The sequence below is a fragment of the Miniopterus natalensis genome, chromosome 7 (genome assembly GCF_054644295.1).
Source record: "Miniopterus natalensis isolate mMinNat1 chromosome 7, mMinNat1.hap1, whole genome shotgun sequence".
In the NCBI taxonomy this organism is placed as follows: domain Eukaryota; kingdom Metazoa; phylum Chordata; class Mammalia; order Chiroptera; family Miniopteridae; genus Miniopterus; species Miniopterus natalensis.
Window position 1 is genome coordinate 40866985 of NC_142087.1, and position 27762 is coordinate 40894746.

At 37.5% G+C, this 27762-nt stretch overlaps 1 protein-coding gene across 1 annotated transcript in view; it reads left to right on the forward strand.

Annotated features, from left to right (window-relative positions):
• Nucleotides 1–27762, forward strand: part of MYOM1 (myomesin 1) — a 108018-nt gene that overhangs the window by 12946 nt on the left and 67310 nt on the right. Inside the window, exons 3-11 of the mRNA XM_016211488.2 lie at nucleotides 1588–1728; nucleotides 5597–5828; nucleotides 8381–8538; nucleotides 14652–14744; nucleotides 16435–16523; nucleotides 16639–16701; nucleotides 20250–20414; nucleotides 22295–22456; nucleotides 27029–27170. Coding sequence (XP_016066974.2) covers nucleotides 1588–1728; nucleotides 5597–5828; nucleotides 8381–8538; nucleotides 14652–14744; nucleotides 16435–16523; nucleotides 16639–16701; nucleotides 20250–20414; nucleotides 22295–22456; nucleotides 27029–27170 — 1245 coding nt within the window. The remainder of the gene's footprint in view (nucleotides 1–1587; nucleotides 1729–5596; nucleotides 5829–8380; nucleotides 8539–14651; nucleotides 14745–16434; nucleotides 16524–16638; nucleotides 16702–20249; nucleotides 20415–22294; nucleotides 22457–27028; nucleotides 27171–27762) is intronic.

A 27762-nucleotide genomic window follows, 5' to 3' on the forward strand; every position in this document is an offset into this window, starting at 1 on the left:
CAAAATTAAGCTTTAATTTTTAAGCTTTTGTACATACAGCTCATCCTAGGATGTTCTACCCATCTTTTAATGTCCAGCTTTTCACAGAGGATTCCCTGATAAACCCAGACAGAAATTCTCTCTCAAGCCTATGAATTCTAATTTTGTTTGCATTAGTCTTTCCGCTTATCTACCCGCCTTCCTTCAATCCTTCCATCCTTTCTCGCCTGATTGACATAATACAACATGTCAGGCCTGGTCGCATTTACTCCCCTACTAGATGTAAAGCTCTCAGAAAACAAGGTTGTTTATCTTCATATCCCCCTCCCATCCCAGTGTTAAGCACAGTAGTTTTCACACAATGAATGCTGAATAAATTTCTGTTGAATAAATGAAATTGCTGAAAAATAAAACCTGAACATTTCAGTTGTACTCTAACATATAACACAACCTGAAAGTCTTTTGTTCCATAATGTTTGAAGTCAACTTACTCCTGCACTTTCTAAAGTATCAGCTGGTTTGTATGCTAAGTTTATATTCAACTTTATAAGGAACTATTTTATTGTTTTCCAAAATTGTTACACCATTCTACACTCCCATAACAATGTATGAGGAGTCCAGTTTATCACACCCTTGCCAACATTAGTTATTTTGTCTTATTTATTATAGCCACTCGAGTGGGTGTGTAGTGGGATCTCACTTTGGTTTTAATTTGCATTTATTTAATGACTAATGATGTCGACCATATTTTAAATGTGCTTATTAGCCATTTGTATATCTTTGATGAAATGATTATTCAAACCTTTTACCCATTTTAATTGCAAATGTGCACTTGGAGATAGTGTTCCAATAAACCAAAAAAAAAAGTATCAGTGGGGTGAAAAATGAGAACAGAGAGTGCACCTAGAGAAAAAGAATTGATGACACTAAAAGTGCGTCTTATAATTCTTTTAAATGCATTTCATTCAAACATATACAATGTGGCATAAATTTCAGGATTTCATAGAATTCCTGAAGCAATCCATGGACTCCGGTTAAAAACTCCTGGTCTACACTGTAATGAAAGATGTTCACAATAGGGAGCCATATGGGAACTCTACCTACTATCTTTGTAATTTAAATTAACTCTGTTTTTTGACAAATCCAATGCTTCTTCAAAGGGATAAGTGTGTCTATACTGCATTAAGTCCTCCAAGCTGGACCTGGGAGCTCTGCATCTGAATTGCCTGAGCTCCCTATCCAGAATATTTTGCATTTTTTAATCCCCCAAAAGATTTGGATGCATAACATATCCAAACCATATACATGTGTAAACTGCCTAAATTTTGAACATTAACTTAACAGCAAAGGGTATTTGGAATGGTTACAAAAGCACTGCTGTTTTCCCTTGAAACTTAGGAGGGGAAGCTGTGAAATTACTGTAGACCTATTTTTTTCTTGTGTCTATCTAGAGGTCTTACTCACTTTAATTCTAAAGATAAAAAATTATAACATTAGAGATTTAGGATGCTGTGAAACCTCCCCCTAGTTAAAACTTCATTTTATAAGTATTTTGAATATTTTACGTACATTTTTTGTTATTGTCTGATATTAGGGATTTTGTTTCAGACTTACAGATTCCAGTCTGATGTTAGAAGATTATTCATCCACGTTGAGCCCCCAAACAAAGAGAGCCAAGAAGAGCCTTCTCTCTGAGGAGGGGAAGGAAAACCTGCCCAGCGACTACATGGTACCCATTTTCTCAGGACGGTGAGTATGCATCTGTTCCTGGCCTTGATTACAATAAAGTGGAGAGTAAATGTCAAGTAATAATAATAGCAGCTACCATTTATTGAACACTTGCTATATACGGTTGAGAAAAGTCCGAAGAAGCTTGGCACTCTGCACTGAGGGAGACGTGTTCGTTGTTAAAGCCTTTGCCTTCACATAGGATGGCTACGTGAGGAAAGAGAATGATTAGCAACTTCATTCTACTTATGTAACTAGTTGAAATTAGGGGAGTGTTGGATGCTAGTGATTGAATATTATATCCAGTCACTATTGAGGAGGAAAGGTTCAAAGCTCTAAGATGTTGGGTGAACTAAAAAAAACAAAATAAGATCATATGTTTAGATAGATGTAAAATATCTTGGTTGCCCGTGTGGTTTTAATTGTTATGCATTAGGAGGAAAAGAATCTTAGATAACACAGACTAAGTAAAAGAATTGCATCATAATTTGAATCCTGGCTTATACTTGTTGAATGTACAATAGAGTATTTATTTGAGGTAAATATCGAACAAAATAATCACTAAATCACAAGTCTGTACAATGCCAAATTTCTGTGTTTATAATATAAACATGTTTTTTGAACGATAATAATATCCAAAGGAATCTTGAAAGGAAACCTGTCTGAGACACCAAATTAAAGTCTAAGGGGAACTTTCTGAGCCTTCCCCTGTTGATTTTCCTTTGAGTGAAGAGCTATTAACAGAGCTAAGGTGATACTCAAAGTGAGGTCATTCTCTCAGGGCAAATGCTATCAGGAAGTTCAGCAGGCAGTAATGTGGTTGTGATTTTTGTTTTCCTGTGTTTTTCTTCCCACTGCTCTCTGATGACTCCTTTCTGAATTGTTTCAGAGGCTAATGTCATAATTGCTCTGAACCCAATTAGGAAGGTAAGGGAATAAATAACATTCTACTTTTAGCTTTTTATTTGCTATCTTTGATTTTTTTATATCTGATTTTTTAAGTGAACTTTCCAGAGAAACATGCTTATATTACTAAGTATGCCTGCCCAGACTTAGCCTCTTCACAGTTAGTATAATATGTGCTCAAATTTGTTATAGGAGATGGCTAGGGGAGAGGAGTGAAATATTTTATTTTCTGCTTTTTTCTCCACTGTTTAAAAAAAATATTTAAAAACCATCAACTTAGCATTAACCTTCACGGTGTGCCTCTCCTGTGTGGGCATGAAATGAAACTTTTCCCTGCCTTTTCCCCCACCAAACCATTTTGTGTCTTCTAGGCCAGTCTCAAGAAATGATAATTTACAAAATAAACTGTGATAAAAGAAAATGTGAATAAAAATGTATCTTTTGGGCTTTATTTTCAGTTCTCCTTTATTTTTTATATGGAGACATCTCATTTATTTTATTACTATGTTGAAAATGATACTTCATAATGGTGTTGACAGTATTAGCAATCTAAGAAGAGGATGGGACATAAATGAACATTTGTTGAGTACCTATTGTTTTCTGGGAATCATACCAGGCACTTTATATGAACTATCTTGCTAAATCCTCAGTACAGCCCTGGAGAGATATTAGGATATCAATTTTTGGAGAAGAAAATGAAAGCTCAGTGACTTGCTACAAGTCTCATGACTGGTAGTAGAAGAGCTGAGAGTCCCCCTAGCATTAGCCAATGCAACATACATGCACTCTGTAATTACAGTGTATTTCTGGAAAATAGCATTTTTTCAGAAGGCACTTGAAAGTTCCACTTCTTACACTGAAATACTTTGAATTTACTGTGCCAGCCATAGGTTTTGAGTTGAGATCATCAGAGATAGTCAGAGTATTGGGGAGGTTTTAAAGTCTTTTAAAATTGGTAGCAGTGTATTTTTGTCAGCATGTTAGTATCATATTCTTATACCCAGATTATAGCAGGATTATCACTGACCTGCATTTATATTTACTTAAAGGCAAATATTCCTGCTGTTCTGAGTCAAAAATATTTTTTAAGTGTACTTGAGTTCTCATGTGAAATACTTAGAGCTTTTTCGAGGTTAAGCTTATTTATAAACGGAAAAGGCAAGGAGACCGTGACTCCATTCTGCCCTTTAGAGCTATGTCAACATGTCTACTGTTAGAAGTAACTTGAGCTTAAACTTAATGTTCTCTTACAGAGTTGTCTCAACTCGGCAATACTAGTACTGAATATAATCTATTGTATATATTGAATCATATGCTACAAAGTTCATTTCAAATCTCTCTTGTATTTTAACCTCTATTGAGAATTTCAGGCACTCTCGCTATGGTTGGTTTCGTATGCACTTATTAATCCATTCATTCCCAATCTCATTTAAAAAAATAATCAAAGGTAATTATATCAGGACACTATGCTAAAATTCTTCCATTTTTCTTTTTCTCCCCCTACATTATAGTGAATATATTACTGAATTCCTTAGCAGAGACTATGTTATTAATATTTGGAGAGAGAGAAATATGGAAAATGAAATTAAAACTTACTAAGTTTGCCGGGTGAGTGGGGCTCAGTTGGTTGAGGGTCATCCCCTGCACCAGGAGGTCACCAGTTCAATTCCTGGTCTGGGCACACGCCCAGGTTGCAGGCTCGATCTCCAATAGGGGGCATGCAGGAGGCAGTTGATCAATGTTTCTATCTCTCATGGGTGCGTCTATCTCTCCCTCTCCCTTACTCTCTCTGAAATCAATAAAAACATATTTTTTTAAAAACTTACTAAGTTTAGTAAGAAACAGAGCAGACTAGTCTTGTCTACCAGATGTTTTAATAATATTCCATAAAAAGTTCCAAACTTGGGCAAATGTTGACTCTTGTTCCTAGCAAACTGTAAACACAATGGCAGTATTTGCTTGAATTTGGAGGTAATTATTTTTGTAAGAAAAGCAAATGTACAATTCTGCCTTGAGAGGTCTAGGGAGACTCAATTCCAAAAGAATCTTCAATCTAATCAATACTCTCCCTCACTGAAACATCTAATGGGGTTGGCAACAAAGGTACTGAAGGATGTTAAAAATAATCCAAGTATTTTTTACAACATTAATAAATCACAGCACAAATTCTATCATAAACTACTGCAATAGGAACAGCACTTTTGGAGGTTATTGCTCACTTGCCATTATTATCAATTATAAATAAAAACAAGTCACTTTTATAAATATCACCACTTTAATTGCAAGTTTGATCCTCTCATCAGAGCTATGTGCAGGCACAAATAAAGACCATCATATTAAATATATACACATGCATATATACATACACTCATATATACACACGTAACCTCTATTATCTTAGAAAGAAACCCAGAAGGCACAAGGATATCATGTACATTTAGAACTTATTTATACATGCAACAGCTCTGGCCAATGTATTACATCAGCTGAGTTATAGAATCCAGATCAAGCATGTAGTCATGTATCAGAATCACAGCACACAAACTGCATCTGATTTTACAGTATCGTGTTTTCTGAAAGGAAGTCATAAATTAATCTTTTGTTATAGACTCAATCATATTTATATGCACTAAGGAAATCAAGGAAATGACCATGAGCAAGTTACCTAACTTCTCTGAGCCTTGTTATCATATATCTAAAGCTGAAATGATGAAGTTTACCTCATAAGCTTGTTGTGGTAAAATGCGATAATGTATGTAAGAAGCACTTGGCATAAGAATTATTATGGTTGTTATCATTATTTGTTAAGGTGAAGATCACATTATATGTGAAGAGTTAGTTCCTGATTTACCAGGTTTTTCTATCAGGTTTTCTTTGGGCACAGTGCACAATGTCTGAGGTCTGGTACTTTGAACTTAATAAAATTAAACAATCTTATCACTGCCATCCACAATATCTGTATTTTGCCATTATTATATTCTAGCCAAATGCATGTCAGTGGAATTACAGACACGGAAGAAGAAAGAATTAAAGAAGCTGCTGCTTATATAGCCCAGAGGAATCTTCTTACTAGTGAAGAAGGAATCACAGCATCCAAGCAGTCCACAGTGTCTAAACAGTCTTCATCCACTCTCCACCAGGAGGAAGTTTTTGAGAAGAAGTCGAGGAAAGTTGCAATTCGAGAAAAGGCAGAACGTCTGTCACTAAGAAAAACAGTAAGAAAAGACAATCTAATATACAAAAGTGGAAATGCATGTAATGTGTGTGTGTGTATGTAGATAGAGACTAATTTGTTTCAAATGAAGAAATATGTGGTCTTGTGGAGAAACAAAACTAAAGAAAAAGAGAGGAAGACATCAAAATATATAGGTCAGAGAAAGACAAACTTAATAGTTTTAAACTCCGTGTAATTTTAGGTTCTACAAAAATTAAGGTTCTAAAGAACCTTAAGAAGTCCACCTTAGGGAAGTAAAATATGTTCCTCAGGCTTAAAATGTTAAAAATTAAATGGTGTATTTGTTTTATTTATTTTTAATTTTTTAATGACTATTTTTTTATTATAGTTGATTAGTTTCAGGAGTACACCCCAGTGATTAGACATTATATAACTTACTAAATGATCATCCCGATAAATCTCATACTCATCTGACACCATATAGTTATTAGAATATTATTGGCTCTATTCCCTATGCTATACTTTACATCCCCATGACTATTCTGTAACTACCAATTTTTACTTCTTAATCCCTTCACCTTTTTCACCCATCCCCTCAAACCGCACCCCCCAATCTGGCAACTGTCAAAATGTTCTCTGTATCTGTGAGTCTTTCTGTTCTGCTTGTTTGTTTATTCTGTTTTTGAGATTCAACTGTTGATGGATGTGTATTTATTGCCATTTTATTGTTCATATTTTTTATCTTTTTTTTTCTTCTTCTTAAAGAAGATCCTTTACCATTTCATATAATGCTGGTTTGGTGGTGATGAACTACTTTAGCTTTTTCTGGTCTAGAAAGCTCTTTATCTGTCCTTCAGTTCTACATGATAGCTTTGCTGGGTAGAGTAATCTTGGTTGTAGATCCCTGCTTTTCATCACCTTTAATATTTCTTGCCAATCTCTTCTGGCTTGCACAATTTCTGTTGAGAAATCAGCAGACAGTCTTATGGGAGCTCCCTTGTAGGATAACTAACTGCTTTTCTCTTGCTGCTTTTAAGATTCTCTCTGGACTGATAGAGTGGCCTTGTGTAGTAGGTGTCCTGTAGGGCCAAGTGGCACAACCTCCCCAATCACCCAAGCTGTGTGCACTAGGTGCACCCTGTGAGGGCTATGTGCACTGTCCTGTTGTAGCTGATCTTTGATTGCTGTTGGCCTCGCTGGGAGGTATTGTTCCCTAGGCCAATTGGCTATGAGGACTGGCTGCAACGACAGTGGATAACTGTTGTACAGGAGTTACCTACAGAGCAGGACTTGCTTTAGTGGGGCTTTGCTGCTCACCAAGTCTGCCTCTTGAGTGTGTAGCTCATGGAGGTGGTAGAGTTGTAATGTGGTGTGGTGTGAAGCCATCTAGCTGGTGCACTGGCTCTGGGGCCTCCAGGAGGTGCAAAGTCAGCCACTAACTATGTCCCTGCCTGGGGCCACCCAGATGAGCTACAGAATGATCTACAGGTGGCTGCTACTTGTGTTGGGCTTGGAGGTGTGCAGGAGAGGCCAAGCTGTGAACCAGGGTGGGCTGCCACTAGTGCCCAGCTTGGACCACTTAGCAAGAGGTAGGGAGTATGCAGAGGCCAGTTGCTGCTTGTTTGATATGTTTTAGAAAAGTCCAAAGCATGAGGCAAGAGAGGCCAGTTGTATGGAAAAGTTACTGGAAATGGCTTGGATGGGCCTGCAAGTTGGTTTGGACAGGGTCTCAGAGAGTCACCAGGATAGGGCAAACAGTGTGAGCCAGGATGATGGAGTCTCAGATATGGCACCCCCTTGGGAGGAGGGAGTGGGAGTTTCAAAAAAGGAACAACGGCCACTACCATCACTTCTGCCTGGCAGAAAGCTGCCTGTCCCCCCTGCCCCAAGCTCTCCAGCTTTCACCCTGTTGCCAGACAGTTCAGTTCCTCCCTGTACGTCTATGGTTCTTTTCCAACTGTTGCCTGAGTGCTGGAGCTCAGAGGGAGTGAGTCCAAGTAAATCTGTGCATGGGCCTTTAAAGGGAACTGTCTGGGATTCCAGCAGCCCTCTTTCTCACTCAGCCACAATCCCTGCTTGTTTGTACAGCCAGAAGCTCTGGGGACTTCTCTTCCTGACAATGGAACCCTAGGTTGGCGGTTCTGGCATGGGGCTGGGACCCCTCGCTCCTCAGGGGGACCTCCATAGCCAAAATATTCCTCCTGATTTTAAACCACCAAGTGTGGGTGTGGGATCAGCCCTGTCCCTAGACTTTGTGCCTCTCATTAGTCTGGATGTGGCTTCTTCTTTAAATTCCTAGTTGTAGGACTTACATTCAGTTAGGTTTCAGGTGATTCTGAATGATGGTTATTATGTAGTTTAATTTTATTTTTGATGTGGTTGTGGGAGGATTCAAGTACTGCATTTACCTATGCCACCATCTTGACTGGAAATCTTAAATGTCATATTTGTTTTAAAAAGGAACAAGGAACATGCATTTGATTTAAATACAAAAGTCAGGCTCCAAATAGAAAAATTATAATTTTGGTTTCTGCTTGTTATTTTAGTAGTACAAGTTACTTTGATTTTATAATATTTTGATTTTTTTTTCAGTTAGAAGAAACAGAGGCATTTCATAGAAAGATGAATGAAGATCATCTTCTCCATGCTCCTGAATTTGTCATTAAACTTCGTTCCCACACTGTTTGGGAGAAAGAAAATGTGAAATTACACTGTTCTGTGTCTGGTTGGCCAGCACCTCGTGTCACATGGTAAGTTATCTTTATGAAAATTACTCATAGAATCAATTATACAGAGTTAATTTTACCTCTAGTGAAAATATTCAACATTATAAATATACAAGAGTCAATGAAAGCATTTACAAATTTGTATAAGTTTTAAAATAGTGAAGAAAGGATACTGGAATTAATATTTTAAATATGGAAAGACCAGTCTTGCATACATTATGATACATTATGATACTTTATAATTATATTAAACAGATGGGTATTTATCTTATATAGTGTTAAAATTTTATCAACATACTTACATACAAAGAAAATGTATATCTCTAACTGCTATGGACCATAAAAATTTGTTCTCATTAAATATAGGTATCATTTTGTGACAAGAAATAATACAGCCTTTTAAAAATAAAACTCAAAGGGTTCCAACTCTACTCCTCATGTGAGCTGAGGGCTCAGTGTGTTTTTTCTAAAGCCAAAAAAAAAAAAAAAAGAGAGGGGACTTGATGGAAAATATTACTAAATATGGAGCCTGAAGAAATTTTCTTTCCATAAAGAACAAGCACCCTTTTTCTCCTTCTATTTTGTATCCCATTGCAATTGTAAATGATCCCTAAACTCAGAATTTTCCTGTCATATGTCCTGAATGTCTGCCACAGAGAGCAGAAGTATGAAATAATTGAGCCAATTCTAAAAGGTGTTTTCTGCTTCCTTCTCTGACTTGAATATTTTGCACGCTGTTTTCTTGTCCCCAGGCATGGTAGTATAAGCACTTCGCGGAGTGGCATTGCCACCCACAGAGCCGCTGCCTCTCTCTCCTTCCTTTCCCATCATCTCTAATGTTGGTCAGACAGCTGGCTAGCACGAGTGGAGGTGGCTGACAAGACAGGCCCAGTTACCTGTCTAAGGTTATTCTTGAGGAGCAGGTGGTGAGTTTTTAAAAATTCACCTGTGATGTCAACCTGCCTCTGATAATATTGGGTTTACTTACAATTTTCTTGTATGTAAACTCTTTTCAGGGTTCTTGAGTTTGAAAACCAAAGAATGAATACCCAAGCTAGCTATATATTACCAAGGCAAATAATTTATAGCAAACAAAGATGAGAACTGTAGGAACATATTTCAATGCAAATTAAGTTTTAAAAATAAATTTACAAGCTTTAAAGTATAAATGCATACTATAGTAAGCTAAGAATCAACTTCCCTTTGCCTCACCTCTCTCTGTGACCATAGAGTTGCATAATTTGGCCTATTAAAGGGACATTTTCTCTTAAAAAACTGATTACTTCCCACCTGAAAAAAATATGCAAACTTTTCTATAGAAATGCATGAAAAATAACAAATTTTCAGTTCCAAGAAATATTATTTGGTCAGTAAAAACTCTTCTTCTTTCATAAAATTCAAATGTACTACTAATAAATGACTAATCAGAGTCCTTAATCAGGTACATATATTTATTACACAGCATCCTGTCTCTGTTTTCCTGCTTTTTAAAAATTAGAGTTAAAGGTGATTTTTAAAAGGATACAAAGTAATATCTGGGAGATAAATATTAATTTCTTAAGCGTTTATTTATGCTGTTAAATCCACAGTAACTAGAGTACAAATATGTTTATGTACATTGATGGCGTTATTTATTAAGCCAGAGTTATATGGTTCCACAAAGGCACAGCTCAATAGATTAAACTCCTTACATTGTGGGGTTTTTGTTTTTTTTGGCTGGAAAAGGAGTGATTTAAAAACAAAAAATAAAAACTCCCCAGAACAATTTGAGATGACCAAATTGTTAACCCTTAGAATTCCAGTTAAACTGAGAAATAGAAATACTGTCCATTTTCAGTTACCATCTCATCTCTAAGGGATGTGAGCAGTAGGATGATTCTTTACAAAACTTTCGTATCTGGCTTTGAAATACTCATTTCCTCAACATGTGAATGCTATGCCCTAAGAGCTTCTTTTAAACGAAAAAGGGAAAGAGGCAAGATTTGTCTAAGGAATGACTGAGAGGCTGTTCACTTACTGGACAAGCCTTTTCTAGTTTCTACACCCACTTTAGTGCTTGGAGAAGACAACTTCATTCTTACCCAAAATTCTCCCAGTAAGGATGGATCAGAGCATTTCACAGAAAGTTCTGTTGCTTTGCAAGTCAAGCAAAAAGCAAATATTAAAACAGAAAAACTAGTGGACCAACAGAAAATAGTTGACCATACCTTGGAGAGCAAGATTTGCCCCTGGGTAAAGCTGAAGTTTGGACAATTGGCTAGCAGATAACTGAAAATTGGCTATGGCAATAAAAAAGTTCAGATCCAGGTTTCGTGGGGCATAAAGCTTATACAATTTGGGGGTACTCTTTACAAGAAAGACTATAAAGTTAGTAGTATAAATTAAGCATAGAGCCTTGTGGGGACCCGTGCTAGTGAAAGACCCGATAACCTCAGCCTCATTGGCCTCAAGGTAAATCCACCTCTGGAAATAAACTTCTATATGGGATTAGTATACGTTCATGGGTATGCTATCTTTTAAAAAATTTAGTGTGTGTTTTACACACATAAACTAAGAGTATTATTCTATAAATATTTACCGTAAGATAGAAGCTTGTTAACTGTTTATAGGTGTTACACGAAAATGATAAGGGAAATAGTGTATGTCTGAATATTGACTAGAATTTCAGAAACCTCTTGACAAATAATCCCAAGTTGTAGATTGCTCTCCAAAATTAGCTGATGACTGGCCGGTTTGGAATTTCACTTTCCAGAAATAACAAGCTGTGAAGCACTTACAGAGCCAGCCAAACATCCTTCCTTTTTTTCCTGACTTAGTTCTGAAGACAGCCAATCTCAAGTGACCCAGAGACTGAATGTCCCGGTGAATTCCTTGGAGAATAGAATTGAAATTGCTTCTTAACTTACTCCTGTCCGCTGCTTTAAAACAGGCGTTTCTTACACTGACATCTGGTGTACCAGAGGAAAGATTAGAAGATCCTCAAAGTGATGTGTGTGTGTGTGTGTGTGTGTGTATTTTAAACCCATTTCATGCACCAGATGGTCACCTTAGAAAAAAGTTCATTCAGGTGCTAAGTTGGGTAGTACTGGAGAGCAAGGAAGGTGAAACAACCTGGGAGCTGCAAAATAGTGCTTTAACTCAAATTTTATGGAGATATGAACTACATTTTTGGTCAGAAGCCAAATCAAGTGCCACTCAGCTGTTGGGTCAAGTAGTACATGCCACAGCCTTGGTGTCATATTTCTCTTCTTATACTAAACACCCAGCACAAGAAAAAACTGAGCAAGAGGGAGCTTCTGAGTCAAGTGTGAAATTACCTAAAGCAATTCAATCAAAAGAACATGATGATTAACAGATTCTACCCTGTCTTTTGTCAAAACAAGGAATGCTCGAAATTCGAAGCAGCCAGCAGATTTCTTTTTACAGGCCATCCTTGATCAGATAGTTCTGCTCCCTGGGGTCCTGTGGTGAGGCAGCTGTCAGGTTGCTTCTGGGCTAGCAGGAAACAGCTGGCAATGTGTCCTGTGGGTTGGATAGGTTATCCCACCACGACTGCCATGTAACTGCAGTTCTTTTTTTTTTTTCCACTTAAAAATTTTTTCCCCCCAGTTATAGTTGACATACAATATTAAATTAGTTTCAGGTGTCAGCCCAATGAGTAGACATTTATATAACCTTACAAAGTGATCACCCTGATAAATCTAGTACCCATCTGACATCATACATACAACTGCAATTCTTAAACCGATCCAGCCTTCTCATTTTAGATCTGAGAGAACTGAGACACAAAGAGCCTCAACTTCATGTTTTCATATGCACTTATTTTAAATTATCCATATCATGAAGTATATGTTTGCCAGAACTCTGTTCCTTTAGCCCAAAATTATGAAGCTATAATTAATCTGTTGCATTACACAATAATTCTGTTCAATTTAACAAACACTGAGTGCCAAATATGTGCCCATGACTCATATTTCCTTGAGAGTGGGAATAGAAGTAAATATGGATCAGACAAAGTGCCCATGATCAAGGCACTGGAAACTTAGTAGAAGTGACACATATTCAGCAGTATTTTAATAAGTGTTATATCTTGTAGTTTGATTCAAGTAACACTGATGCAGAGAGGCAGGAAAAATGAATATTGTATGGGATTTTAGGGAAGAGTTTATTGAAGAAGTGGCATTTCATAATGAACCTTGAAGGACAAGTAGGCGTCCTGCTAAATGGAGGAGAATGACACATTTTAAAAAGTGTAGAAAATGGCCCTAGCTGGGTGGCTAGTTGATCATGTCGTGCACCAAAAGTTTGCAGGTTCGATTCCTGGTCAGGGCACACACTTAGGTTGTGGGTTTGATCCCCAGTCGGGGTGTGTTTGGGAGGCAACTGATCGACATTTCTCTCCCACATCCATGTTTCTCTCTCCCTCCCTCCCTCCCTCCCTCCCTCCCTCCCTCCCTCCCTCCCTCCCTCCCTCCTCCCTCCCTCCCTCCCTCCCTCCTCTCTCTCCAATCAATGAAAACATATCCTCAGTGAGGATTTAAAAAAATAAAATAACATAAAAATAAAAGTATAGAAAATGGATTTGTGTTTTAGGGACATAGAGCCTGTGTGCACACATGTGTGTGTGAGTATTCAAGTTGGGGAGAGGAAGGAACCAAGTGAAGATTATTTTCTTTCTTTTTCCCTCTCCACCACTTTTCCTGATCCCAAACCTCCTTATAACCATTTCCAGAAGTCTGAAGAAATAAAGTGCAGCTAAATAGAGAACAATTGGAAAATGGAAGCATCACATGTTGTCAGGAGCCAGATTGCCTGTGTTCAAATCCTAGCTCTGCTATTCCTAGCTGTGTGAATTGGAACAAGTTACTTAACCTCTTCATGCCTTGGATTCTTCACCTGGAAAATGATGTTAAAACCAGATCTGCCTCATTTGGCTATTGTGAAATTTACTAATCTAGTCAGAATCTTGCCTGGCTTGTAGTAAATGCTTTGTGTCAGTTGTGGTTATTAGTGTTATTTATGTTATCTGTGCATGTAAAGTGGGGTGTCTGAAAGGGAAACTAATAAAAACAAGCTCCTCTTTTGGGTAGAAAATGGCTTAAGCAGGAGAGCCTGGTTTGGCACCATAGCCACTGGCTATTGAGGCATGAGGATGTGGAAAAGAAGGTGCCACTTCTGGACTTGGGAGACAGTGTCCCAGGAAGGGTCCCTCCATGTAGCCTCACTTTCTGAGGCCTGAGAGGCTTAACTAGGGATGGGACACTCAGGAAAGGGGAATCATTTAGCTTTTATTTGTCAGAAGTTTTTTTTTCATGATTAATATTTTAAGTTCTTTCAAGCCAAGAGCCGTGCTTGTTTATGACAGAATAAAACACTTAAGTATAATGAGCTTTCAATACAATAATATTGTTTTTTGACAACATGCGAGAATGTGAGTAGGAAGAATGTTTTGCTTTCATCCTACAGACAGCCAACAATTAAACCCCCAACACAAAGACTTACCCTGTCATGTCAACAATGGTCATGTTTTTCTTTAGATCTTTTACTGAAGTATAATATGCACACAAAAAGTGCATATTATATATGAATGTAGAGCTTTGATGAATTTCTGTAGACTGCGCGCACCCTTGTAACCAGCACCCAAATCAAGAAATCAACCATTATCAGCACCCAAAATGCCTCCTTCATGTTTCTCCTCCCCACCCCTCTATCCCCTCATCCCTTTACCCACACCTAACCCAGAGGGAAATCACTTTCCTGACTTCTAGCAGCATGAATTGGTCTTGTCTGGTTTTGTACTTTATATAAAAACAATCATTGTACTGTGTACTCTTTGTGTCTGGCTCTTCCACTCCACATTATATATGCAAGATTCAACCACACTGTTATGAATGCTCAGCTTTTTAAACGTAATTTTCATGATGAAGGACAGGAAAGTAAGTGCACTGAGAAGTTTTATTGTTTTAACTGTGCAATTTATTTTATCTGCCATAGATTTGCATTTATTGAACAGATGCTGCTGACCTCAGTGCCATGTTTACAGGTGTTCCTTTAAGAAGAATTGTGTGTGTGTGTGCTTTTAATCATAAAGCTATTTACACTTCAACTTACTTCTCCTTGTTTCCACTGTCTCATAGGTATAAAAACCAGGTGCCAATAAATGTCCACGCAAACCCTGGAAAGTATATTATCGAAAGCCGATATGGAATGCACACGCTGGAAATTAACAAGTAAGAGGACATCCAGGTCTGTGTGTGTGGCCTTACAGTCACTCAGGGAGCCACCTCACCACACCCATTAACAGCTGCTCTCCTCCCTTGTTCCCAATGCAGCACGATCACAGTGGGGACGTGCATGTGCTTTGCTTCTCTAGGTGCCCAGCTAAGGGTGACATGCATGACTCATTCTTACCGAACCCATTTTACCTACTAAAGTGATCTTAAGTTTGAATTTAGTCAAAGATGATGAGAAAAAAATAACTTGTATCTTTTTACTTATCTTTTAATATACTGGAGAGTTTTTCTTAGACATCAGTAAGAAAAAAAGTTACATAAATAGACATTTATATTCAGTTATCTTTTCAGAGTTCCAAATCAATGTCATCCTTATCATAGTCTTTTGCCTTCAATTAGTAAAGACCATGGAGGTTGGGGCTGGTGGCAAGGAAACTAAGCTGGGCTAGGAGAAATTGCTTTTTCCTTCAGCTCACCAGGAACTGTGGAAAATGATGCACCCACCCTATCAACCTGTAGATGGAGGCAGGGTGGACATTGGGATGTTTTCAAAGCAAAATCCGAAAGCAGAACCCATGTTAAAATTTCTAAGACCTCAAAAGTTTATCACATCTGCTAAGACGGTTTTGTGATCCAAGCCTAGTTATGTGGAGAATAAAGACAAACTCCCACCATTTTCAGTTCACATGAAACCATGACAAGCTGAGATGTCAAAGAAAAATTCACAGCATTCTGATCTCAGGAGATTTATAGCCTTCTCTTCAGATCAGAGCAATTGACACATGTGATGCTGGGCTTCACTTGAACCCTGGCACCCCGTGGCATTTGCCAAGCTCTGACCCTAACCTCGAGTCACATCAATTCTGCCAGTCACTGGTTGTATTGAGACAACAGTGAGCTGTGTGGTTGCTTGAGAAACAGTTACGAGAAAGACAACTATATTGAGCTTCTTGGGGTTCTATTGATGTCTGGAAAATTTCAACAAGAAATATATTTGTACAAGTGAAACTAAACTTAGGGGACAACACAGACACTGGTAGTGATAAGACACAAAACAACCTGCTTGGTAATCTTAGTTTGCTCATCTCTCTCTGTGAGATCACTGTCTCCCTAACTCCATTATTAAGGACACCCCAATTTCTGTATCATAACGCAGAAGAACTTCCAAATGGCAGTTCTTGTGTCCTGCTGTGGGCCAAAACTCCAACTGCGACCTGAACCCTTAGTAGAATTAAGGGATAAATAACTTGTTTGCACTTTGAGGTTAGAGCACAGAACCACACATTAGACCCACCTGGATCTGGCCTGGGGCTCAGGGAGGCTGTGGAAGTCTACAAGGAGAAGCTGTCCTTTCCCTGTTGCCCCCAGTTTTTCCTAATGCTGTAATGTATGTGCTTAGCATTTTATTGATGTTATAAATGAACCCGGGCTAGGGTCACAGTGGACTAAAGGTCTTCTCCCATTCTGTGCTGCTGGCTTGAACCTGCTGTAAATCTCTTGGACTACGTAAAATCCCAAAGGGAGCCAGATCAGAGACAGCAGCTTCATCAAGAGTTCCTTAGAACCACATGTTAGCCACTGATTTGCAGTGTGCCATGGTAGCACAGAGTTCCTTGAAGGAGCAGCTAGTAATGACAAGGAGTGTCACTGTGATGGCCACTCAACTCATTTCTGTATGTTCTCTCAGATGTGATTTTGAAGACACCGCTCAGTACCGGGCCTCTGCGATGAATGCTAAAGGAGAGCTTTCAGCATATGCCTCGGTTGTGGTAAAGAGTAGGTTTGCGGGACTTGTTTCATTCAAAATGTATTCTTTTTATAATTTATTCTCATTGCTAAAAAATAAATAAGTCAAGAAGCAGTTCACATGCATTTCTGCTTTATTTTCTAGGATATAAGGGAGAGTTTGATGAGACTCGCTTCCATGCTGGGGCTTCCACCTTGCCCCTCAGCTGTAAGTTTAAAAATATATTTGCTAAGTGTCATCTCCATTTAAAATACAGCATAATATGCTGTACACCTGAAGCTGATATAATATTAAGTGTCAACTATAGTTGAAAAATTTAAAAAGAAAGAACTTATGGAACTATACACTGAGAAAGGGTGAATTTTACTGTATGTAAATTATGCTTCAGTGAATCTGACTTTAAAAAATGGGAAAAATAATAAAACAAAATACATCATAATTAGCTATTCTATAATGCTCAAATAAATGCATAGTATATTTTATAATATATGCTAGTATATATATAATAGCTATATATGATTAGTTTCATATTTTTAGATTCTATGGTTACTATTCTCTTTCTGAATATAATTACTTTGTTCTGATTTGATAAAAGCCGAGATGTGATGGGTTAAAAAAGGAAAATGCTTTTATGACTTTCTGTGTTAAAATGAGAAATTATTACACAAACTTGGGCAGAGTGATTTAACCCCTTCAACCCCCCACCCCCCCCACACACACACAAGTCTAGACGGTACCAGAGCAGCTTTACTCACCCTTAAATATCCAGGCCAGCATCGCCTCCTTGAGAAATCCCTGTCTAACCCCCACTGCCACCCCCATTCTCACACAGTCAGAGTTGAGTGTCCCTAGTGAGTCCATGGCACCCCCATTCAGACCATCTTTCACACTGGACACTGTTACCTGTTATAAGTTTTTCTCTCCCACTGGCCCATGAGCCACTTGAAGACAAGGCTGGACCTTTTATCTTTAAACCCCAACATCTGGCACAGAGTAGCTATTCAATAATAAATGAATAAATAAATACATTAATTTATGAAATGCAACTTAAAATGAAGACTAAAATGTGGTTAAATAACAAGCTGTTAAAAATTCCAATCTGGTCATTTGTGAATTTGTGAACTTCAACTGTTTCATCTACATCAAAACTTCTTTTCATGGGAAGCAATAAAAACAAAACCTTTATGGTAGCTCAAATAATTAGATGCTTACAGTGATCAGACTGAAAAAGGTAACCAGACCCTAACTTCTTATTTTCCAAACCTTAAAAAATAATTGGTAATTTTGAAAATGATTGATAAAGATACTTTCTCATGGGTCAGTTTTTCACCTAACGGGTTCGTTTGATGTCTGTATATGACCTGCTCTATCAACTTTATGGAATAGCTCCTAACTTTAATGGGCAGGAAGGGATGAGGAGTGGGAGTGAGAGGAACACATTCCAAATCATGTCCTTCTCCCATCATTTGATTTAATTCAAGACAGAATAGGTGGAAATCCTGAAATTATGACTTATCTCTCAGTGTCCCCAAGACTAGCCTATTGATCATTACACAGTTTTCTCACAATATTCATTCTCACTTCATATCATCATCATCATCCATACTTCTCCCACTTCCCTCTTTCCCATCAAGCCAGGGTCTGAAAGCCCAGCTCAGCTTCACTCCTCTAACTTCTCAATCTTTCTAAGCTCCCTCTGACTAGTCCCTGAATTGAGTGCAATTGTTCCAAACATAGAAAACAGGACTCATCAATTTATTCAACTAATATTTATAGAGCATCTGTTATGTGTAGGGTGCTGGTTTAGGTGCTTGGAATATGCTGATAAATATCATAGATAAAGCTCCCTGTCCTTGGTTCTGTTTTAATAGTTAATATGTATTGATTAGTTGTGCCAGACACTGTACCAAGACATTTTGTATATGCAGTGATTCATTTAAAGCTCTCCCAAAGCTTACAAAATAGGTACCTTTTTAATCTGTGCTATACAGATGAGGAAGCAGATTAGAGAGATTAAATCATGGGACAAGGCCACACGTAGTGGCAGAGTAAGGATATGTAACCTGGTCTTTCTAATTTTAAACCATATTCTAAACTAGTGATTAGTAAACATTTTCTGTAAAGGATTAGATTGTAAATACTTGAGGTTTTGTGGGCCCAACAGTCTCTGTCATAACTGTTCAACTTTGCCATTGTAAAACAAAAGCAGTCACAAACAGCGGGTAAATGAATGAACATGTCTGTGTTCCAATAAAACCTTATTTATAAACATTGGAATTTGAATTTTCTATCACTTTTCACATGTCACAAAGTCCTATTCTTTTGATTTTTTTCAACCATAAAAAAAAATTAAAACCATTCTTAATGGTACAAAACAGGGACAGTCTAGATTTAGCTCATATTTGCCAACCCCTAAACCTCAGGCCTCCTTGTAACCCTTGTCTCTACTCCCTAAGGCACCTTTGGAACCAGCCCCACTTCCCAATGAGGAAGGTCTGATCGAGTTGTTTTGCTTTCAGTTGGACATTATATAGAAGTGGGGCAGATGAGACATGCTTCAAAGATAAGTTATTTCCCTGTTGGTTAGTGGTTGCCTGGCAACACACAAATTCAAGGCAATACCATTTATTGGTTGAGAGTACAAATTCTAGACACATCCTGCCAGTGTAAATCCTGACTCTGTGGGGTGAAGATGGGCAGTTATTTAGTCTCCCTATGTTACTGTTTCCTCATCTATAAAATGCAGGTACTTGCCTGATAGGGTTGTTGTGAGGTTTGAGTTAATAGGTATTAAACACTTGCAACAATATTTGGCACAAATTGAACTCAATAAATGCTATCTTGCCTTTTCAAATTAATACTAAAAGATCTTAGGAAGAGAGATGAAACATGAGAGAAAGGGCTTAAGTTTTAGAGTTGGGCAGTTACGGATTTGAATTTTAATTTCAAATGTGATACCTTTGAAACCTTGTCATTAGCTATATATTTGTGAACTTCTATATCCCCATCTGAAAGAGAGGAAAAACGAATATCTGTGCCATGGGGTTTTTGCAAGGATTGGATGACACATCAAGTGTAGCATGCCTGGCATGTAATAACTCATAAATAAATAGTTATTTTCTTAACCCCTTTCCTTTGAGAAAAGAGAAAATAAAACCTGAGAGAGTTTGTGAGGCAGGCATTTACACAATCTATAAATAGGACCTATCTAAGAAAAATATTTTTAAAACAATATTTTTAACTTTTTCATTTTTTCTATTGACATTTCTTGCGTTTTGTTTTTTGGTTTTTTAACTCAGATTATTAAAGAAACTAACGCAATGTACTAAAATAGTCAATTTTTATGACTAAATGATACGGCTATTTGTTCCAAGATTACAAGCAACACAGTTTAAAATGGACTCAGAATCTAAAATTAAAAAGCACATAAGTGTATTGCAGCTAACTATTTAAGTCTAAGCTAAATACGGTATTAATTTACATTTTATATAAGGCATTAAAACTGACCTTTAAATTCTATTAATTATAAAAAGCTTTTCTGACCAATGAAGCAAGAATTTTTATACTCGGAATTTCCATTTCTCATAATGACATATGAATGTGCTATGTACTACTCTCATAAGGCTTAATTTTTGCTCAGATAAATTATTTGATCTGCATTTGTTCTGACTGCTCTCTGCCTGTGCTTATTAAAATGCTTTTGTGTCTTCCATGAGAAGAAATGAATTGCTGATATCTGTTTTTGTTGTACCCAGTTGCCGTGACTCCTTATGGTTATGCATCCAAGTTTGATATCCACTTTGATGACAAGTTTGATGTGTCTTTTGGGAGAGAGGGCGAGACGCTAAGTCTAGGCTGCCGCGTAGTTATCACTCCTGAAATTAAGCATTTCCAGCCAGAGATCCAGTGGTTCAGAAACGGTGAGCCTTGATCATGAATTCTCACTTAGGTTTTTGTCACAGAAGGTCACAGACTGGGGTTGGCCCCAGAGCATGAACATCCATAGGACTGCAGATCTGTTTATCAAAGCTGGCAGAATCTAAACATTAGAGGGTATAACCTATTGGATGTTAAAAAAGTTTTACTCATATATCAAAATAGCAGAACTTCAATAAATAACATATTTGTGGAAATTATAATTTATCACCAAGTAACATGGAGAGGATTAAAAAATATGTTTTTGCTTTTGTAAGTTGGATATACACTCATCTTGTAAGTTAATTTTATTTGGTAAAATAAATGAACATTTACAGAGCAAGGGGACTATGGAGCATGTCAGTTATGCACAGGGGCACCGGGGGCAGTCCAGGGAACCATGGGGTCCCAAGGGAATGGCTGGGGCCTGGACCTGGGCTCAGGTTGAAACCAGCGTGGCCGCAGCAGCACTGAGGGTAGACATCTCCCTAGAGGAGGAGGGGGCAGCATGGGGACCAGCAGGGGGAGGCCAGCTTGCCTGCCCATGCCCAGAACTTATCTTTGTGGGACCTGCAGATGTCAACATCTGGCTGAGTGCTTCCAGGAACTGCCGGCAATCAGGCAGTCAGCTTTGTCAGTAAAATAAACAAGATAAATGAGTGTATATAGACATTACGATAAAGCACATAACGTAGTTGTTAGGATTCTTCAAACAATTTAGAATTTCTGGTCATGCAAACTGCCACAACATTGCAAAGCAACTATCTACAGGCTTAGAAATGGAAGTTAAGTTTAAAAGTTTAAATATTGTCACATTCAATGTAGAAGAGCACTCTTTTTATATGAAACTTTGAATGAAGCAATTATTAACAAGGAAGATAATTTTAAAATTATTTTTTTCTCTTAATTGAAGAGATAGTGATAAAATACATCAAGAGGTGTTTGAATTATATGCAAGCCATGAAGTCATTTTCAGTTTCTTGGATGACCTCCACGAATTGCAGGACATGCAAAAGAAAACATTAAGATGCAATTATGTAAATTTACTTTAAAATTAAATTCAGACTTACATGAAACTGACTCGTATGGGAGTTAAATCTTTTTTAGAAAAATTATTTCTTCAAGAATAATCAGCTCTAGAGTACTAAAATTTATATTCTGAAATAGTTTATCAGAAAGTTAACCCAATGTTAACTTTATAATACCTTAACTATACAATACTATTTAGTATAAATCTATGTAATACTGTAACTATGTAACACTCTTAACAGCTGCAATAATAGTTGCATCAGCAGAAAGATCTTCCTCAAAATAAAAAATTTCAAATCTCCTTTGAGATCTTGCATTTGCAAAGCATGATTGATGTTGCTTTCAGTTACATCCCTTAAAATGAGGTTGCTAAAAATATGAATTTGATAACCTAATAACTGAATTTTCAGAGAAGCAAGCCAGACATATTTATTATCAATCAAGATATCACATTAATAAATTAGTATTTTATGTAAGATTATGACACAAAAATATGTTTTTGCAGTTCCTATCATTCCTATTACATTTTATAAGTAATAAACTATTTTTAGAGGAAAAAGCCTTATAATTAGTACTTTTCAATGTACATTTCTCTGCCTTTTTAACAAGGGGCCTTGCAATTTCATTTTGCACTGCAGGTTACGCATCTGGCACTGGTCCCCTCATTTCTTTCCTAGTATTTTTACCAATATAAACGTGGCAGGATGACTCAAAGCCCTAGAGACTTCCGCTAGTAGTCAAAGAGCTTTCACTATAGAAGAGGAAGAGAGGGGGTTGGGGAGAGGAATGGAGGGAAGAGAGGAGGAAGGGTGCAATAGATTAAAAAATCAGTTAATTTGCTGACTTCCCTCCCCAGGAGCACCTGTTTCTTCATCAAAATGGGTACAAACGCACTGGAGCGGAGATCGGGCAACACTGACATTTTCTCATCTCAATAAAGAAGATGAAGGCCTCTACACAATCCGTGTGCGAATGGGAGAATATTATGAACAATATAGTGCTTACGTCTTTGTTCGAGGTAAGACCTAGCAGAAAGCAGACCACCCAAGAATATTTAAAACACTGAGGCCAAATCAATCTATCCAAACATGTTTTTTTTTGTAATGATAAAAGAGACACTTGAAAATTCTTCCAGATTACATGGCATAGGTATATTAACTTCCAGACCTGATGTAAAAAAGTTAGCCCTAAGGTAATTAGTTTCCAAACTGTGTGACTGTCACTAATGGCAGTACTTTCTTCACTTGTAACGAGCCAACAGTGCAGTCAGTTCTCCGTAGTTGTTAGAGCAGAGATGTTAGCTCCGTTATGAAAAGCCGCCTTAGTTTATGGAAGCTGCAACAAAAGGATGGTGTGTTATTTGGGAACTTACTATTTCATTTCATAGCTTTTTATAGCTTTAGCTTTAATGAACTAGGAAACAAAGTGCTACAACTTAATTCTTAAGACAGACTACAATCATTGATTTTAGGAGTCTCCTTTTCTCAGGAGCATCTTGAATGGATTGGATACGTACAAGTGGGAATGTTATTTCTACATGAGGTCCTAGTACATCTGGAAGACCATTAACACCTCTAGGCTACAAGGACAGTGTTCTGTGTTTTTTTATGTGACGGTGGCCAGGTGTGGCCACTGCAGGAGTCAGAGGAGAGGCTTTAGAACACTTCTATTACACCAAAGAGATTTCTTATACCCATTCCCCACTTGTCCCCAGTCTGGCCCCTAGGCAAGCACTAACCTGCTTTGTCTCTATAGATTGGTCTTTTCTGGACATTTCTGGTATAATATGTGATCTTTTACATCTGTCTTCTTTCCTGGAGCATATATGTTGAGGTTCATCATGCTAGTGGTTTGTTCCTTTTTGCTGCTGACTGGTATTGCACTGTGCGCACATGCCTCATTTCGTCTATCCATTTGCCAGCTGATAGATTGTTTCCACTCTGGGTATTAAGAATAAGGCCGCTATGTACATTTGCATTCATACTCATGAATCTAGGTTTTCATTTCTCTTGGGTAGATACCTATAAGTGGAACTGCTGGGTCATGTGTTAAAATTATATTTAACTCTTTAAGAAACTGGCAATGTTTTAAATGACCTTTTACGTGTTTTTTAAAACTTTGTGTCCATTAAGCTGCATGAGGCCATTTCAATGCATTTTTTAGAGCTCTGGTATTTTTGCTGCTTAAAAAATAGCTTCTGAACCATAATGATCAGTATATAAAGCACCATGTCTGCACAAAGACATTTCAAAGCTATACTCATTTGGATAGGATTTTATTCCATAGATAATATGTGTTCTTTGTGGGAAAAAAATAGATAACATAATTAAGCAACAAAGAAAAAGAAAAGCCATTGATTGGTTTACCTTCCAGAGATATCCAATGTTATCATTTTATTACATAGTCTTCCAAACTTTTATATGCTGGGGAGGCAAAAGGAGATTTATAGTTGTGAGTACACAAAACAGAGTTTATTCTTGTATTATTCTTTATTAAGCATGGTGTTATTTTCCACATGAAGAACTATAAACCCACTTTTGCCCACCCCCGTGTCCTTTCCCCGCCCTCCCCCACAGAGAGAGGGTGGAGGGGAGAGACGACAACATGATAAAGTATGGAAGAGAAATGTCATGAGAAAAGAATACAAGTAGCAAATAAATATATGCAAGAGTTTTCACTAGTAATCAAAGTAATTAAAATGATATAATGTGTTTATCATATTGAAAAGAATGAAAAGATTTTTAAAATCCACTGGGATAAAGGAATGGAGGGACCAGCATTCCTACTGTGGTGAGTGGAAATCTGCTCACCTTTTCTCAGGGTGCTTTTCCACTGTGCATTGCAGGCACATTTTCAATAATTCTAGTTCTAGGAACTTGAGTGGACAAAGTTGAAAAAAAGTTTGTATTGGGAAAAACTGGAAGAAATCTAGATACCCACCAATGGGAATTGTAAAATAAAGTATGGCTCCATATAAACAATAAAAACTAATGATGTATACTTATATTTATGGATATGGAAATATATCAAGAAAAATCAGTTTGCATGAAGTTATATAGTCCCATTCTGTTTTATTTCAAAAATAATCACTTTTGAGTTATAGATATAGAGAAAAATCTAGAAAAATGTAGGCCAATATGTTAGTAGTAGTAATCTTTGAGTTATGGAATTTAAGAGATTTTCATGTATTTTTTTATTATCACATATTTTACAAGCATGCAGTACTTTTATAATATAAACATTAGAATTACTTACATTTTGAAAAAAGTTATTAATAGCCTGTGTCAGATATCAAAATATAAAGAGTAGCAGGATAGTCTTTGACCTAATTAATCAAACCTACAAAAAATTTGGCTATTTGGAGGGTTGGGAGAAGGAAGGGCAGAGGCTAAGGAAAGGACTGACATTGACTGACTGGGTGCTGTGAGCCAGACAGTCCACAGCAGGTGCTAGGAGCCAAGAGCACAAGTGTGAAGGAACATAACACAGTATTTGGATGTGGCTCCCAGCAGCTGCTAAACAGAGCTGTTTTTGAAAGACTGTCAAGCCCCACCCCACAAATGGCATATTATAAGCAATTTTATAAAAATGCTGAAAAATGGCTCTCTAAATGCCGGCTGTTAAATACAATGGATGTTCAGTGAACTAAATTCCACTCTATCAATTCAAGGGTTGCTGGTTGTTACATGATGGGCCTTTAAGAAAAGGAAATGGCTAGAGGTTGCCAGCTGTCCCCCTCACAGTTGAGTGGCTTTCCAGCAGTACCTGGGGCCTGTTAACCTTAGTGTCCCTACCTCCATTCCTGCTCTGCTCTACATTCACCATCCCCAGGCCCTCTCCCTCACCCAGTGCTCTCAAAGCCTGAAAGAAAAGAAGTTTCTCCCTACCCAAATGCTCGCTCCCTGTTGTGTGTCATGGAGGCATTCTGCATTAGGTTTTAGGCACCGGTTAGTTATGTTCTCCTATAGCACTCATGCAGGAGACATTTACCCAGAGACACTTTCCTGCGGGTTTCATGAGGCAAGAAACAGAATGTTCAAAACCTAAGTGACTCGAGCTATTCACAAGTAATGGGAACCTGTTAAATTCAGAAGTAGACAAATATTTCTGCCGCGTTATCAAATGTTTTAGTAACTCATAAGACTTACATAAGTGTAGCTGATAGAAAAAGAGAGTGTTTATTCAGTCATCAAGAGTGTTTCCCTTGAGTAGGTGGCTCCTACATGTCTCAGCCTCCTCTCTAACTCATGAGAAAGGGTTATGAAAGGGTTGACCAGATGTCAGAAGAAATTGGCAAATGTGAACTCCTTCTCTCAGGGATTCTGCCTCCTGTGTTAATTGTTCTCATTTAAAAGGTGAAAAAGAAAAATCTGTTACCCTATGAGACAGCATGGAAGGACCTGGAGAGTATTATGCTAAGCAAATAAGCCAGTCAGAGAAAGACAAGTATTACATGATCTCACTTATATGTGGAATCTAATGAACAAAATAAACTGACAAGCAAAATAGAACCAGAGACATGGAGGCATGCAGCAGACTGAGGAATCTCAGAGGGGAGGCGGGGCTGGGGTGCATGGAGGGGAGGGAAGGGATCAACCAAAGAACTTATATGTATATATGCATAACCCATGGACACAGACAATAGTGGGGTGAAGGCCTGGGGAGGGTAAGGGAGTGAGGAGAAGAGGGGTCAATAGGGTAAAAAAGGGAATATCTATAATACTTTCAACAATAAAGATAAATTTTTTAAAAAGTATACATCAAAAATAAAAAAATAAAAAATAAAAATAAAAGATATTCAATATATTTAATGTCCAGATTCCTAGTATGTCAGTAATTTAAGAATACTATGTAAAGAATGAATACTAACAAAATCGGAAAAAAAATCCCTGATTCACCAATTTAGCTGTGCCTGAAGACACACGGTTGAGGGGACCCCTGTCAGAGGATCCCATTTCATAAATAGTCACTGTCCTCACTTTCTTGTATAATCTTGGAGTTTTACTAACCTTTCTTAAACCAAGCTCAGATGTGGGTATTGCATCAGACTTTCTTTCACAAGTATCTTCAGTTTGGGAACAAACATTTGATTAAAACACATGTTTTCTTTTCTCTTCCAAAATGGTAGTGCCCAACATAGGAATGGGCAAAGCTTCATGGTTCTTATTCTCTTATGCATCCAGAAGGTGACAGAGGGTGTTATTTGTCCCCTTTTGGAGCCATTCATAGTTTTTGAGTAACATTACACAATAAAATATCTTAAGAACAGACTTTCTGGCACATCTTACATTTGACTTTTCTGATGGCAATCCTCGACATCTACATATTTATTTTCTTTTAGAACATTTGGGCAGGCAAGGGCCATGAGGCCAAGGTCATGGGTCCTTTTCAGAGCCCTTTCTAACATAATGTTCTCTGTACTGATGCTGAAAAGTACACATTGTTATGTAAGCAAATTACAAGACTGAAGCTTGCTCTACTGGGGCCAAAGACGTAACCACTGTGGTGGTGTGGTAAGCAATGTGTGCACTAGGAACCCAGCCTGAGGGCTGCAGAGCACATCTAAGAGGACCCGTCTGTTTTTCCACAGATGCTGATGCAGAGATTGAAGGAGCCCCAGCCTCTCCATTGGATGTGGTATGCGTAGATGCCAACAAAGACTATATCACCGTCTCTTGGAAACAGCCAGCTGTGGATGGAGGGAGTCCTATTCTGGGATATTTTATTGATAAGTTAGTACTTATTCCAACCTTAATTAGAGTGATTTGGCCATAGAGATGCATGCTTGATTTCTCCCACCATTTCTATGTGAAATATTTTCTTTTCTGGTCTCCTCTCGCTCCTTCTCTGTGTTTCTCTTTCATATATATATATTATATATATGTGTGTGTGTGTATACATATGTATGTATGTATACATGTGTGTGTATGTATATATGTGTATGTATATGTGTGTGTATATACATATATGTGTATATGTAGAGATGATATAGACAGATACAGATATAGCTGTAGATAGATTATGCCTAAATTCCAAAAATAATCTTTGAATTTGATTCAGCACAAGTTACTAATTTGGCAAGAAAACTATGGCTTTATAGACTTAATAGAGGCCACTTGGGAAATGAAATAACTGGTATTCAATATATTTAATGTCCATGTTCCTGGTAGGTCAGCAATTTAGGAATATTACAGAAAGAATAATACTTTATGAATACTAACAAAATTTTATTTGCATCTCAGGAAGTGATTTCAAGTTAGAAAAAGAAATCACAAATATCAATAGTATTAAATTATGTTCTACCTACAAGTTCTTACTGTTTAG